Source organism: Schistosoma haematobium, chromosome 1, assembly GCF_000699445.3.
Source record: "Schistosoma haematobium chromosome 1, whole genome shotgun sequence".
In the NCBI taxonomy this organism is placed as follows: domain Eukaryota; kingdom Metazoa; phylum Platyhelminthes; class Trematoda; order Strigeidida; family Schistosomatidae; genus Schistosoma; species Schistosoma haematobium.
The window spans coordinates 53,437,045-53,454,532 of NC_067196.1; the positions used below are offsets into that span (position 1 = coordinate 53,437,045).

Here is a 17,488-nt window from a genome sequence, read left to right on the forward strand (position 1 = left end):
GAACAGATTCAGATAAAGACAGCCAATGTAGCAGCAGTCTCTGCATCAGTAGGCCTCAGCATACACAAAGGGAAAACCAAGGTCCTCAAATTCAAAGCGGAGAACAGCAATCCAATCACCCTTGATGGCGAAACTCTGGAAGATGTAGAATCCTTCACATACCTGCGAAGCATCGTCGATAGACATGGAGGTTCAGATGCAGACGTAAAGGCGAGGATTGGCAAAGCAAGGGCCGCATTCCTACAATTGAAGAACATATGGAACTCAAAACAACTTCCAACCAATATCAAAGTCACAATCTTCAATACCAACGTCAACACAGTCAGTTCTACTATACGGAGCTGAATCTTCGAGAACTACTACAACCACCATCAAGAAGGTACAAGTATTTATCAATAGTTGTCTACGCAACATACTCAACATCCATTGGTCGTATACCATCAGCAACAGTCTACTGTGGGAGAGAACAAACCACATTCCAGCTGAATAGGAAATTAGGAAAAGACGATGGGAATGGATAGGACATACATTACGCAAATCATCAAACTGCATCACGAAACAAGGCCTAACTTGGAATCCTGAAGGGAAGCGGAAAAGAGGAAGGCCAAAGAACACATTACGTCGGGAAATAGAAGCAGATATGAAAAGGATGGATTACAACTGGAAGGAGCTGGAAAGGATTGCTTGGGACAGGGTTGGATGGAGAATGCTGGTGAGCGGCCTATGCTCCCTCACGAGGAGTAACAGGCGTAAGTTAGTAAGTAATGAGACAAAATTCTTCTACTATGCATTTTATTCACACGATTCATTTTATTATTACTATATTGGTTGTAACTTGATGCACTACAACAAATCATTTTGACAAAGATGGATAGTGGCTAGCAGTGGAATCCAGGAAGCGCGTTTCATCCTATTTCGTCCACTGCTAGCCACTATCCACCTTTGCTTATAATTCTTGTGAATTACGGCAATATCGATGCAATCCGCACAGGATTCACATATGCCAATAAGAAACTGATCAATTGTAGTCCTAAACATCAATGGGAAGATTCAAGTAAACAATACCAAGTAAAATCATTCTGACCTTTCGTAAGTGACCTTAACAATTTATACCATAACTGATGTAAAAGGTCACTATGTTCAACAAGTTTAATTCCCTAGCATGCCTTATTTTAACATTAATAAAATTTATTGTGGACTTATAACTGTAGAATTTAATGACGAAGTTACTAAAAACAATTATTTGCTGAAATATTCTTTGTTTTCGATTATAGATAATCGTTGTAAGTATAAAAGACAAATCACGGAATCATTCACATACATGTCAATGAAAAGATAAAAGCAAACTTGACGTATTCGGATTATAATTATTCTTTGATTTAAAAAAAATCGTTACTGACTAGTTGTAACTATACGAAAATCTTTAACAAATTACATGACCCTTTTCATTATACTTGAGTTCAGTCGAATTAGCGTTTAATAAAACAAATTATATTATCTGTATTCTTAAATCCTTGTATAAGAACAGTAATTACGTTATCCTTTTTGATTGGAAATATTTAAACTATTCCATCTAACGCTAAACAATTGTGGTTAGTAATAAATTTAGAATGATTCATAAGTAGTTGTATATGATCGTGTACATTAAAAAAATATGTATTTTTTCCTTTCTTTTTAACTGTTCCCCAGAAGAACTTATCATTGACATGGATTCCGTTGAATATCAAGACCCCTGTTTGTGTAAATCCGTCAAAAAATCCTTCGTGAGTTTATCAAAACCTGTTAAATACACATATGTCTTTGTGTTGTTTCAAATTCTAACTGGCGTCACTGCCAATTTATTAATATGTAAACAACGATAGACTATTCCAACGTCTGATTACTATTGTTGAAACAGACGTCACATAGGCATCTATAAATTTATTTAATAATGATCAAAATAAAAAAGCCTGTGGGTGTAAATTCAAATAAAGTATTTTCACATAATCATGAAATATTTTGATTTATTAAAGCATAAGCAGAAAGTATATTAATGAAACATATTAAGGATGAAATAAAAATCAAAAGTTCTCTTCAGCTGATGTTAAACTGAAGTGATCAAATAACTTTGTTGTTTTACACGTTTTCCTATTGATCGACTAAATTGCATCAGCTCTACAGACGAGAAGAAAACTGATTAGTTCACATCCAATCGTAGACTAGTATCCAGGTTTCTTTAGTTGCATGCCCATGTTAATGAATTCCTTTGCTCACTTGAATACTGTTTGCTTCGTAATAAAATATTTTAGACTACCTACTAATGTAAAGTACGATAATGTTTACTTCTGCAAATGTTCCAAGGCAGCGAATATTAATTTAACCTTTGAAGCAGTTGATGATGGGTTATAGTTTTATATAAAGTAATGCAAGTAAACCAGTACATGACACAGCAATACATTGTATGACCTAAAAACATTTTTGTGATGAATTGAGAAGGGGTAAAAATAAATCACCTTTAAAACAGAACCGTCATGGTTTGTCTGCTTAGGGATTTCCTTGAGTTAAAAATACGCCTTACCGGATCAAATAGTATAGGATGATATAAAGTCCTATTCCCGTACAAACAATTTTGTTTAATTTGAATAAAGAAGTCTGTTTGGCAACGTAAAACTTGTTATAGCATTTCACAACAGTAGTCAATAATTCCGTAAAATCACACTAATTTTGGTTTTGTCTTCTCTACGAATTTTCACTTTACAAGTTTCTCAGTTTACTTATTTTTGAAGTATTAAATCGATATTATTAGCTCATACCTGAACCTCAGCTCTAATCAGAACATTACTTTAAAAAAATGATTCCATGGTATGTCAATTTTGAGAACGTCAAAACACTATTTAAAGCCTACACCTGCTTTAATACACTACTATTACTATTACACTTACTACTGAAATTTAAATAAAGGCACAAGTAGACCGTTTCTCATTTATAAGTATATGAATCTACACTTGTATACATAAGGAGAACTTAAAAGAATCAAAGTAGTTTAGGGAGTTACACATAAATACTCTGTTACACTCTAAAAATTTAATCACTCTATAATCTTCTTGAAAAATGTTCTAATTATGTTTACTGATCACTAGTTAGCGTTAATTAATATTCATATTTTGTTTATCATAGTTGGTTCATTAAAAGAAAGTAAACCAGTGTAATATTTAATATTTTCTAATTATTATTATTTACTTTAATAGTTATCCTGAATTATGTTTATGTAATACACCATTAACTGAACATCATGAAATGACAAAAAATCCTCAATTTCTTAAAGCATTAAAAACTGGTAAAATGAAATATTATGAATTACCAACAAAAACATTCGGTGATATTGAATTACCTACAGGCGCATATTCTCCAAATGTAAGAAGAATTTATTTTACTTTACTTATTTGTATAAATAATCCGTAGAAAAAATTTTTGGTCATTGTAAACTTTGATGAATTTATTGTTTTAATTTGATGTTTCTGATTAGTCGGTGACGTTTCAATGAATAGCTAAAAATATCTATATTCATTGAACAGTTAAGTCAACATCTTTAAAGACTATTTTGGATCCACTTGATGTTGTTTACTTGAATCTTTCCATTGATGTTTATTAATACAATTGATCAGACTCTTATTGGCATATGTGAATTGTGTGCGAACTGCATCGATACTGCTAAGCTGATCATTTGCAGTCCTGAATAACAATAGGAAGATACAATTAAACAACATCAAGTGTATTTAAAACTTCACTCTATTGCACATACCAGTGGCTATCAGTAGCTATGTGGATAACGCGATGGAGTTTGAAGTAAACAGTACTGGGACCGATTCCCAGAGTGAACACCAACTCTGAGATGCAGGTACATCCAGCTGACGAGTCTCAATTAGAACGAAATGCGTGTCCTGGATTTTACTGCTAGCCACTATCCATATTTGATTATTCTGGATCGCAAGTAACAGTGTCAAACTTCATGGGAGGAATATGTTTAAACATAATTATCGGTCATCAATCATCAATATTATTTAGTAAAATTATGATGTAATTTAATTACTTTTTGAGTTAAAACGATTGATAAAAATACTAAACTTTAGATCGAATTCAGTTACGTGAAATAAACCTAAAAATCATTTCACTATTTGAAAGCAGTAACTTCTTGATAGGTTTTTTTCTGTATGTACAATGAAAACCTGATGAACATTGACTTTGCTAAAATGGTGATGGATTTACCGAAAGAGAAATATTTCACTAGCATAATGATTCTTCGAAATATTTAGATTTCACGCAGCCTTAACGTGCAGACAATCTGATATGTCTTGTGATTTGGATGCTACTTGTCATATCTGTTCGTCGCTGATTGTTGTGTCGGAAACAGTTATCACTTATACTCGTAACGAGGGACGTCTGCAATTCCCACGACGCGAGAGAAAAAAAAACAAGACTGGTATAAGTGAATATTTATTAACCCTCAAAACACGACGACGATCCTAGTCAGAAATACACTCATTTATATATTGATTTTACATCCATTTTGATTAATAGTTAAGATGAAATCACATATGAAAAATACTTAGAGTTATATTAATTCACATACTGAGCATAGTTCATGTTAATGGAATACAAGAATATCGCATATTATACAGAATAAAATATAATACGAGAAAACAAAACAAATACTACATTGAGTAATCATTACATTGAATCAAAATGGAAGTGATATTGAACAAAACTCATAGTGAGTAAATCAATCGGAAATTGACTTTTCTTTCTATCATATCACCTCCCCTTCATTTTTTTGAAGACACAAGTTGAGATCCATCTTTAAATTTTCTGACTTTTTTCTCCCCCACGAAATCATGTTGGGTCCTCATATTCACGAGTTACAGTTAGTGTGACTCTATTTAAAACATATTTCCCGCATTGAATAGAGAGTTCACTAGAACTGACTAGATGGTGAGGATCAACGACACTTGATATGAGGTCATTAAGGTTTAATTCTTCTGAAACACTTTCATCAAATTTCTTGAAAACTTCATTGATAATCAGCATCTATCGAGATTTTATTAGGTTCTTGATCATCATTTGACACATCTGACATATTTTTCTCATTTTTGTACGAAGTTTGATCAAGAACATGTGAGTCGTTAAGATAACGCATATTTGGTAAAACAACTAGTGAACTGCGATAAGTACATTCATCAGATACTTTTGTCGTAGAATGATGAGCTCCGTTTGATGCAACTGTCTTCATTATGCTGCTTGATTCATTTTCTGTTTCTTCGTGAGTGGGTACTGCAACAATTTCATGTGCGTTTAACAAGAAATCGTTCTTCTGTGAGCTGGACAAGTCAGTATTTGAACATTGTGTTTCGGGAACAAAGGGATTCGAACCTACTACAGAGTATGTCTCTAAAAGGGACGTTTCTGGACCACTGGGCGGATCATAAATGACTGCTACTTCTTTGCTTAAATTACTGCCTGTCAAGGATACATAGAGGCTTTCATTGACACATTCATACATTCTCCAATCATTTTCCAGCTCTGTACGCAATTTAGAAATTAGTTCATTAACTCCCGTCTCATCTGTAAAGCATGGATGATTCAGCTGCCGTGTATGTAATTTGTCTATAAATTCCAACTGATTCTTCTTAAAACGCTGCTGTTGTGGCTGAAACAGCAACTGTAATTGATCGAAAGGGAGAGCAATTTTTCGTTTCTGTATCAATCAGCAAGGTAATAGGAAAATAGAACCAGATGTCATAGAACGTCGGATCGGAAACGTACTGTACCTAGTCCGGAGAAATGTCGAAACATGCATAAGACACATAAATCAGTAGTTTGATGGTAAAAGTTAACTGTTCCTGATCTTTCATTTACATTAAATGAAGAATATTCTACCAAACTCTCGGTTACAAAATTAGATATTATGTGTATAAAGTTTATTATTATTGTCTGTTTGACATAGTTTTATAATTTTTTTTCAAACAACGTAAAAATCGTTATTTTAATCTAAATACATCCTTCTGACGTACCATGACAGATGCATTCATATAATTTCTCTAGAACTAATGGTTAGTGGAATTTCACTTATCGTAAATGCAAATTTCGGAACTAGTCAGTAGTGATCTGCTTATCATAAGAACCGCTAACTAGAAGGTTACCTGTTACCTCATTATTGCTTTAAAAATTAAGTAGCTGTGTTTGATCTCTGATATACAAGTTCCAATTAAAGGCGACAAACTATATCTATTAACATACTCTCTTTAGTGTTGACAAGTATATTTTGCTGTATACAGAATTCTATGATATTTTAAAATTATGTCTACTCTGAGCTTACAAAAGACACTGGTTTCTATCGTTAGTCCAAGCCAGAAGTCATCAAATAAAAATCGTGTGTTTTACTTAATGGCACCATATATTTTTATCAAATAAAATACCAGTTTAGCTCGAAGTATGGATGGTTCATATTGCTATTACCAACCAAAGAAATATTTTCTTAGACATAACATTGAAATCCCGATAATTCTAGTGATGCAACTTTTTCTTTGTAAGAAAATTATCACCACTATTTTACAAGTTCACCTTCTTCATCACTGAGATGGATGTATATCAAATGCAATGGGCTAAAAGAAAGCAAAGTTATCTGTTCCTCTTGTTTTTGGTTGTCGAATGATAAGACACCAGGTTACGCTTCATTCCAATATTATGTTAAATTTTTAAGTTTTCTACTTAGATGCTACTTATGTTGACTGATATAAGTAGCGTGTAGCACCAATTAGAAATGGAATGTCTGTCAGTGAATGATTGAGAAGGTTGGATTAAAGAGGACAGGAATGTAAACAGAGAGCAATTTTAATAAGAACAGAACTGAAAAAATCACGGAGCATGTGAAGGAAAACTGAAGGGAGATTTGCGAATGTATTTAACGTATGGTTTTCATATTTCGTTAAAGTACTCTGTAATAATGCATTAAATGTTATGTTGATAATCCCCAATAAGTCTTCATTCACTACATTTTCACAGGGTAATCACTGAGATCAATTATGACCAATGTCATAAGTATTGAAGGAGATGTAAAGGCTTTGTGAAGTGTGTAATTAAAATATCATAACAAAATACTCATATCCAATTAGTACGTAAATAAAATGGAACCCATATCACATCACAGTGCTGATATAACTCAATTTTTTCCTCTTTTTGCCTATAATACAAAAAAGAAATTATTTTCGATTGAAATTTAATTATTTTCATATAACATTTATTAAAATCTTATTTATTGATTATTGAAATATTTCTCTCAAAGAATAAGAAATAATGATTTCGGTAATTCAACTGTTATACTCATGTAAACAAGATTTATCAGTATAGGGGTTGTGGAGGTTATTAAGTTTTTGATTGAGATCATGAACCGATTAGTGTTAGACCACCGTTGGAAACCTGGAAGCACTAGACAGCCGTTTCGTCCTATTTTAAGACTCCTCAGCAGTGCGCGATTTCGTAGATTGGTTGATGTTAGACACTAACACCAACGGATGCCGGCTCAGTGGCCCAATAGGTTAAGCGTTCGCGCGCAAGGCTGAAGGCCCTCAGACCGAATCCCGCGAGGCGGGATCGTGGATGCACACTTCTAAGGAGTCCCGAGATAGGACGAAACGGCTGTCCAGTGCTACCAGGTTTCCAACGATGGTCTAACATCAATCGGTTTATGATCTTAAACGTGATTTATTCGAATAATCATATTGAACAAATTATTGAGAATTAATAAAATCTGTTGAATATTTAACTAAATTCATCTATTTCATTATTTTTTAAAAATATTTTCCGTAAATAGTTCATCCGAGTTTCCGACCAAACAAATCCAGAACTTATGATGCAAATTTTTACTAAGATTTGGAATTTATCACGTCCACAATTAGTATTGAGCTTCTATGGAGATTATACTGATTCTAAAGTTATTCGTGAAAAAATACGACGATTAATTTGGAAAGCTAGTGAATCCACAAGTAAGAAATGAAATGATTGTATTTAAAATATTCTTTCTAAGGATATTCAGCTTACTACGTTACTTTTCTTTTAAAGCAAAATAAAAATGAAATCCAGTGAATAATAAACATGTTGTAGATAACTTAAAGCTTATTTCATTTTATTCACATCACTAATCGAATGTAAACAGAAAAAATCAAAGAAGAAAAAGGAGATTCAGTTTATTTCATTGGTGTTCATCAACTTCAACCTATCTTAAAAGAATAGCTATTTTGTAGAATCTCAAAATAAACTCCGTATATAGGATCATATTATATCCATATAATGTTTCCATAGTAAACCATTAAAGTATAATGGTTTGGTTTCATTTACTTAACTTAGAAATATGACTCTTATAAAGATATTTAATAACTGACATTGTGGAAACCAAGTTAAATTATGATAATATTGTCCAGAGTTTTCCAATGAACTGATATCAGGTGACAGACTGATCAATCTATTGAACAAAAGACATGTCTCATAAAACAGATTGAATTTTCTTCGAATGAGAATACAAAACCTCAGGTCTTGATGTAAATATGATGCTGTGCAGTTCGTAGTTTACCATAAAAAATTCAGGGAATATTCAGTATACTATGTTCATCATCGGATGTCATATATTAGCGTCAGCTTCATTACTGACTTTTCTAATATCATATGTTACGTCAGTTTTCTGTATGTTTGATTAACTTCTTTTGAAACATTACTTTTTTATTTACATGAATGACTAAAGGAAAACATAAATTAGGAATTAACGTTAAGAAATAACATTAAAACCGTAATTTACCTGAAAATTCACTATTTTTAGGCAGAAATTCCGGTCAGGAATACTAACTTTTCTACATTCATAACGAAAGTTTACCGTTTGTAAACAGTTTTGGGATATATAAGTTTATATCTTAATAATTCTTTTCCTCCACAATCAATTTTTCTCTAGCACTACGTCTTAACCAGAAATGTTACTATTCCAAACTTCAAAGCCTTCAGTCACTAATTATTGAAATACTTCTGTGTAATATATCACATGTTTAGTATATGGTTATTTTGATAACTTGTTGTGGAAGTATGTGCTCCATGAATGTTCCTCTAATTATTTTGTCAACTGAATTCTACGTCAAGAAATACTGAACCATAAGCATATTTTAGAAGATGACTTAGGTTGACGCAACTGAATTTATGTTCCAATTTTAACTTCAGAACCGAAATTGCAAATAAACGTACATATTCTGCAATCGGTCAGTCTAATTTGCACCAATTATCTTCAAGATAACTTACTGATTATATATGAAGACATGCATTGTAATTTTAATTACATTTCTTGGTACTAATTAAATCTTTGTAGCTGACCAGTCACACAGTTGTAAGATACACCCCCAGTTACCACCTCACTTAGTGGGAAGTTCAAAAACTGCATCAGCGAATAAGATAACTCGAAATTTTTCTTCGAGTTCATAACACATTTGTTGTCACTTGTGATCTGAATACAACATCTGTTCAACCTAAAATAAATAGTGATATTTCGGATTTTTATAAACGAGTTTCCCAATTTTGACGTTTTTATAATTGATAAGTATCAATACAGTCAGCAATAGCTAGTGGTTCTGAAAAATTTATAGTTTCGAATCATCCTAGATCAATAAGTACGATTGACATATTTTAATATTTTAATGTAAGTAATTCCTACGATGGTGAGATTTCCCTATGAGAAACGATGAAGCCGAATAGCCTATATTAAAGCAATGTTGAGATTAATCCTTGCTATTTAGGTATACATTCATCCTGAAAAATAATTTTAAGTGTTCTATGGAAAATAAAAACGTATTCAAATGTTCATTCAAATTCTATTCAGAAACATGGGTTATCACTGATGGAACCAAACGTGGTATATCAGGAATAGCTAGTGGTGCCGTAAAAGATTTTATTCAAGCTTATGGAGAAGGTCAAGTTGAAGCTATTGGAATAGTACCTTGGAAATTTATATCAGACAACAAAATATTTATACCTGACGATTATTCCGTAAGTTAAATATACAATTGGAATATTGTTGTTCTATTGAAGAATACAAATAGTGGTTCTAGTTTTTATTGGGTTCAGACTGAAAACAATTAACAGTGGAAATGTCAAATGTATACATGAAGCAGTTTGGTGATAATGCATGTTTTGACACAAAAACGGCTAAAATAGAAAGGAATATTGGACAGAATGGTGGCATTTCTTAGAACAGATAATCGAAACCTTTACTATTTTGAAACATGGCAACAGTAAAATGAGTAAAAGATTTCATTTGAAATCATGGCCTCGAATAAGGAGTTGAAATCCGCGCCAAGTTGTTACAAAGTATACATTCACAGGGGATTTTAGGAACAATTTTTAAGTAGCTTCAAAATTGTCATATGAGAAATGACAAGACGTTATTGCTAATTTCTTGAAAGAACTCGCCGTCACATGGCCTACGACATATCTATGCGCTCAAAATCAATCGTTTTTACTTTTAATCCATTCTGGTAATTATAAATTCATTTTTAATTATAAGGCTGGTATCAAAACCTGTTGTTCGTTCATATCACTCCATTTTCGTATATCTCTAGTATTTCGTAATATTACTTTTATTCGCTTTAGCTTTCAGTAAATTAACGTAAAGTGCTTGAATAAGTATGTTACTCTAATGTTTAAAATGTACCATGGAAATACATCAAGCCGTTTGGATTGACATTGTCTTTCCATCATAATATCTTAATTTAAGTTGGAGAATAATCATATTAAATAAGATTTAGTTTGAACAGTCAGTGACATAGATAGATGGTGGTCGGTAGTGGGATCCAAGTCGCGTGTTTTTTCCCAAACAGAATTAAACAGGCGTCCTGGATTCCACTGCCAGACACCATCCATATTTGCTTAAATGCTTGTAACTTACTGGCAGTACTAGGGCGATCCAGCAGGATGTACATATGTTAAAAGAGACTGATTAATTGCAGTCCTAAACATCTATGAGAAGATTCAAACAATCGATAAATATGGACCAAAATGTTATTGACATGGTTTGAAAAACACCAACAGATTTCTAAATGGAACCTCATGACAGAAAGTACCCGCAGTAAAGTTAATAGATGAAAGCAGATGACTTCATATCAGATCAACGTTTGTTCTGTTCCAAACATATTTTTTGGTGACACAATATTTGGCAAATTTCAAATGCACTAATCATACTACTGAATCATATTAAAGTAGTAATTGTGTAAAATTTCGATATCTGTATTTTTTTCTTAGGGATTTTCCTCAGTAATATTCTCTTCGACTGCAGCAGATGACAACAAACATTTTGTTTTGGATCCGAATCTCACTCAATACATTTTTGTAGATACAGCCAAACAACTTATACCCCATTATGAATATAACTTTAGAGCTTCAATAGAATTAATCCTCAAAAAGTGGAAGTTAATTCCAGATGATTCACCACAAATCTTGGCAGAAGGTAACTTTTTATTTTTGTTTTGTACAAACAAAAAAATGAAGTTAATTTCCAGTAAATTATTCCGTCTATACTGTTTGCCATACTATATGTATATAATTAAAAAGTGTGGGCTGTTTTCACTATATTTTACCATAAACCCGCATATTTTTGCAAAATTACTATAAATCTAAGAAAAATGTATAATTGATAAAGATTTTAATGCTTTTGACCATTGATCTGATAGTTCGACGATTAAAAAATTGCTTTCTGTACTAACGATTTTCTAGGAGGAAGTAAATTTCAATCAAACGACTTGAAAACAATCAGATCTAAATTGATTTATTATTTTACAAATCTAATTTAGTTAAGTAAAATGACTATCGCTTTAACACTTAATGAAATGAATTGAAAAAGTCATTGTAAAGCAGATTGGGTTGGTCGGCTAGTTCGCCAGTGTGATCAATGAATTTTCCCTACTTTTCATATTATCAATGGAAACAAAGTACAATTGAGATCCAGATCAATAAATAAGTTGAATAATTTTCAGGGGTTACATAAGAATATAGTTAACTGGAAATGTTACCAAATAGTCGTAGTTTGATTTAGAATGATATAAATTTGACCAATTATAAATACGGACTGACAGGGCTATTAGAATTCCAACAGATACTTTTTCGTCTGTATATATCATCAAGGCTTATCATCTATATTAAAGAGATTCAATAGTTTTGTCGGAGATAAACCTTCAGCAATCTATATTTCAACTAAAGATCAAACCATTGAAGTTTTCATTCATTAACTTATTTTTAAATCTGATTTATATACTAACCAACTTCCGAGTACTTCATGACATTATAGTTTTTGTTCTCTAACCTAATTGAATCCGGCTGATTAAACAAAAAAATTAAGTATTAAGCTAACCGACTTAATATTGATGGATTCATTCATTTCAGCCTATCATATCAATAATATGAAAACACTTATACTCTATTACTTTATTATATTCAATCTCTTTTTTTATAGCTCCAATCCAATTATGTGCATTTCTTTCCGGTGGAGATGAATCAACACTTAAAGCAATATATGGAACAATGCAAAATACGATTCCTGTTGTACTTCTCAAAGTGAGTAAATGATGTTAAGAAGTAAACTATATCTAAACCAAATATTTTTTTATAAACTATTCATTTTATGAATAAATATTGATGGTAATATTTTCTGGTGAATTTGTAAGAACTTAGACTTTTTGTATAGTTCTGGTTTCCTATACGGTTAAAAGACTTTTCACTAAAAAGTACTTCTAAGATTATGAATTTTTAAATGTACATTTATGGTTTGTTAGTCATTATATATATTTTTTAACTGTTTTATTTCCACAGGAAACAGGTAGGTTAGCAGATATTATAACTCAGTGTATTGAAGACACTGAACTTGGGTCTAAAGCTACATATAAAAAATCAATCAGTGAAGGGTCAACTGGAACGGAAATATTTCAGTTATCACCTGGAAAGTATGTTTTATTTTCAAAAGAATTCATTACACATAAGAAATAAGATGTAATTTGAAATTTCATTTCATCAAACTAGTCTGTTTTTTTAAGTTACTAACTGTCATTAAAGAAAAACTTTAAAAGAGAGTTGTTATGCTATGAATGAAATCAACTTTGAGACATAAGCAAGTTATATCACATAGTAATATAATAAATTTCATTTACCTATTTTATTCCAAAGAAATCTTCATATATTTATATTTCTTAATTCACATTTTCTGATTCAAGTTATTAAGAGTGGTTAATCATCAATACATTTGATTATTAGTTTTTTAATGTATTGTCATGAGTCTCAAGTTTCATAAGGACAACTGTGACTAGAACACTGTTTTCATGATATCCTACTGTGTAACTGTGTCTTAATCTTGTAACAGCCAAATTTAGTTTGAATAATAAAAGAAAAAAGTCAATATTTGAAAATTTCACTTTCTACTAATAAGATTATCAATGTCACTGTGATAACCAAGCAAATAATCCATAAACAGTGATTAGTTATATCTATCGGTTGTATCAATAGCAAAACTTAAAAATTATAAAACATTACAATTGTCATGTTTAAACAACATTTTGTGGTTTGTCCTGTATTAGTTATATTTGAGTTTTTGATAAATGAACTAAAGGTTCTTAAAAAATATATCTGCAAGGTAAAACATACCTAGCAAAATTAACCTGTAACATTTTTTAGTTCACTTAAATACAAAATGTATGTTTTAGTCTAGTGAACAATCAATAAATGACATTTAGGTTTTCAATGGTTATCTAATTTAGATTAACTCATGGATTTAACTGTTAAAATTACCACAATCTCCACAAATCTCCATTCTGATAATAATCATTTGTTCACTAGTGATTGGTTTTAAAATGTATTTCCTGGGATTATAGTGAGAGATCGTGACCAATGGAGTGTAATCCGTGTCGGGTAGAGACAGGTATTTACCTTATACAATGAATGAAGGGTTGCGCAAGATCATGGGTGGATTGAAGTTAGACATTAACACCGTTGAATGCCGGCTCAATAGTCTAGAGGTTAAGCGTTCACGCGTAAGACAGGAGATCCCGGGAACGAGTGTCGCGTTTGGTGTCGTAGGTGCGCATTGCTGAATAGTCCCATACTAATACGAAACAGCCGTTCAATATTTCGAGGTTTTGAATGGTGATCTAGCTTAGATTGACTCATGTATTCAATTATTAAAATTACTATTATTTCCACAAATCCCCATCTTGAAAACAATATTTAGTATGATAGAAAATGTAGGATGATTCAGAAGAGCGTGTAGATAGATAATGTTCTCTTCCTTTTACAAACTCGCTTCTCTCTTGAAGCGCAATAAACATAGTACTAAGAGTTTATTAATGTATATGCTACTGAAAAGCACTATCATAATTAGACAGGTATTTTACTGTTTAACGAGGTTTTACCACAAATTAACACCAGTCAATACCAACAAAGAAGTCTTTGTACTGAAATTAAATAAAAATGTTCATTTATGATCATATAATGATGTTAAATTCATTACCTTTAGATTGTGCAACGAATATAAGACCTATAAAATAGTATTCAATAGAGATCCACAATTCACATATTTTTGATAGTTTCCTAGTCAAGGCCGTTAAGTGTTGATAAAAATCTTCAAACAGAACAAAATCTTTGTAAATCACCCGATTTATCTGAATATAATGTCTTCCAATGTTTTGAATCAATCTATTTGTGCTATAATTATCAGAAAATTTATATTTATTTAATTAGTATGATGAATTTCGCTGTCAACACTATATTAATAAACTTGAAGTATAATCCAAAGAAAAGTTCTCATAAAAGTATGTGTTTATTGTTTATAAACACTTGACTAAAACTCCCGAACAGAAGTTTGATATTTTCCCGAGACTTACTGAAACTTCTAGGTCACTATTGTTGCCAATGGGCATTTATTGCCATAAATTTTCCTGTTTTAGATTTTTTTTTAACTACCTATAACGACTAAGTTTATGTACCTACGTGTCTTTATACAATTTTTACAACCAATCGCATATCTACTTAATAAAATATTCATGAAATACCATTATGGTGATTAATATACTTTTTTTCTCTTGTTCAGTTTTTTTTGGAGAGATGAAAGGCAATTGATATAAAATTCATGCATTAAATATATATTCGGTTATAAAAAGGGTTGTCAAGGGATCAAGTTTAACCGCCGAATATAAAACTAAAACTAATCTTTGTTAAAAAAACATTTTATACGTAGACTTTTTTACATGAATACAAAACATGAATATTGATGCAATATGATAAATATTTTATGCTGATAATTCTTTACTATGAGTAAACATATGGTATTGAATAGAGCGAGCATTATTATTATTCATTAGTATTGTGGTGTGTGCTACTTATATTGACATAAGTAGTATATGATGTTAGTCGTGAAAAGGTCTGGCAGCAGAAAGACAAGAGGGTCGAACAGTAAAGAATGGAAACAGGATGAAATTTGTATGAAAATGCAAGGACAGTGAAGTCTGAGTCATTTTGAGATAATTGGCGGACATTTTGCATATGAAACATTTACTTTATGATTGTTAGATTTAATTAACAAGTCCTGTAATTTTGTGTGGAATACATCCGATTGTCCCCACATGCGTTCTGTTCACTACAGTATGTGAAACTATAATTTCTAGATGAATCAATCAGATTTATCATATCAGGTCTTGAATTTTGAAGCGAAATTAGTTCATTCACTTGATTGAATAGAGTTTTGGCATTATAGCTGATGTCGGTTCGTGATGAAAACCCTGAATCTAATCCCTAGCCTTAAATATCAACTGTAAATATTAATTCTAATTCCTAAAGCTGATTTATAACCCACATTTAACCATAGTATGTAGGTGGACATTCTCAAGATCTTTTTAGAGTTGCTCAAAGTTCATGCATAAATTATAGTTTCACCCAATAGTGATTTATTCTAATGATTCTTAGACTAATTAACAATATTTCTCACAAAATTATCACAAGTCATTTAGTTCTCATTAAAACTTTCTAAGTGTATCAATATTTCTCCCAATAAAATTGCATTTCATTTCAATATGTATTTGTCATTGTAGTATTAAACAGACTATGGAATATTATTGGGATCATATTACACATCCAGAATTATCTGTATTAATGATTCAAGAAATTTTAGAGAAAACATATTTATTTAGTATTTGTGAAGCAGAAGGTGAAGATGAACATGGTGAATTAGATTATCATCTTTTATCTTTAATAATGAATCCTTGTGAGTTTCTTCTTTAATTTATGTTAAACATTTCATAAATAATTTAAATTATAAGCCATATGAATATTTCAACTGGATACAGATTATTATATATGAATATTTCGGGAGTTGTAATAATAACTCATCTTTTTATCCCTAAGTATTTCTCAAAAATTAACAGACAAATATTTCTTATATTGCGCGTAACTACATAAGTTGAATATAAGTTTTACCCTATTATCGACTCATCATCTGGATCCCCCTTCATGCATATGGGTATTTTTACATGCATTCCTCGAATTTAGTACTCACATATTTAAATGTTGGAGAGTTTTCACTCAAATTATTCAATCATCAAAGCCACCATTTTTCCAACGATTAAAATAGTCAATGTCAGTCATAGTGACGTGAATTGATACGTAGATGATGCTCGAAACTTAAATAATCTACTGTTAACCAGTAACTCAAAAAAAAATCAACTTGGAAATGCAAGTAATATCAAGGACACCAGTATCTTAATGGAGATTGAAATATATTTAATCTTAAGAAAGAATAAGTGTAAAATACCAACGCTTATAACTAGCAATAATAATTGCCGATAACTGTTGAATGAAAACGTATTTTCACTCTGTATAAAGTAGTCAATAGATTTCTATGGAGGATTTATAGATCTACATCTTCATGTCATATAGTGAATGGGTGAATGATTTGTTTCGCAGAAATTTTACTGAGTTTGCGATGTTAGTTTGTTATGCTTATTACATATAGATTGGTAAATGGTCTGATCATTAGACAGTTTATAGTCATACCAGGTTCTATAAGATATATTTTTGGGTGGTGATTTGTTGGATGTTAATCTATAATTTACTTATAAATGGAGTAACATGAAAAACAAATGACACTGTCCATAATTCATCAACTACTTTTTAATTCTTTTAGAATGACAAAAGTGCTAGATCTAGTATTATTGAAAATCAATTTTTATTTAATTTAACTGACTGACATCAAAACTGGATAAGAAAATCATTTAGACAGATATTATGAACACTAGATCAATGAACAGTCATAACACTTAAAGCTAGTTTTCATTATAAATCGACGTAACTTGGTGAGCTAATTAAACCAAGTAATAATTAGGAGTTTTTTCTACACGATGGGATTACTGCATGGTCACAACTGTACATTTGATCATGATATAATTTAGAA

General features: G+C 31.2%; 1 protein-coding gene across 1 annotated transcript in view; it reads left to right on the top strand.

Moving 5' to 3' along the window:
• TRPM2_1 (Transient receptor putative cation channel sub M member 2) overlaps positions 1 to 17,488 on the top strand; it is a gene marked incomplete at its 5' end in the record, with an annotated part of 100,182 nt that overhangs the window by 37,058 nt on the left and 45,636 nt on the right. The window contains 8 exons of the mRNA XM_035733982.2: positions 1,690 to 1,763; positions 3,228 to 3,393; positions 7,847 to 8,018; positions 9,887 to 10,053; positions 11,305 to 11,509; positions 12,512 to 12,612; positions 12,868 to 12,998; positions 16,131 to 16,303. Coding sequence (XP_035590190.1) covers positions 1,690 to 1,763; positions 3,228 to 3,393; positions 7,847 to 8,018; positions 9,887 to 10,053; positions 11,305 to 11,509; positions 12,512 to 12,612; positions 12,868 to 12,998; positions 16,131 to 16,303 — 1,189 coding nt within the window. The remainder of the gene's footprint in view (positions 1 to 1,689; positions 1,764 to 3,227; positions 3,394 to 7,846; positions 8,019 to 9,886; positions 10,054 to 11,304; positions 11,510 to 12,511; positions 12,613 to 12,867; positions 12,999 to 16,130; positions 16,304 to 17,488) is intronic.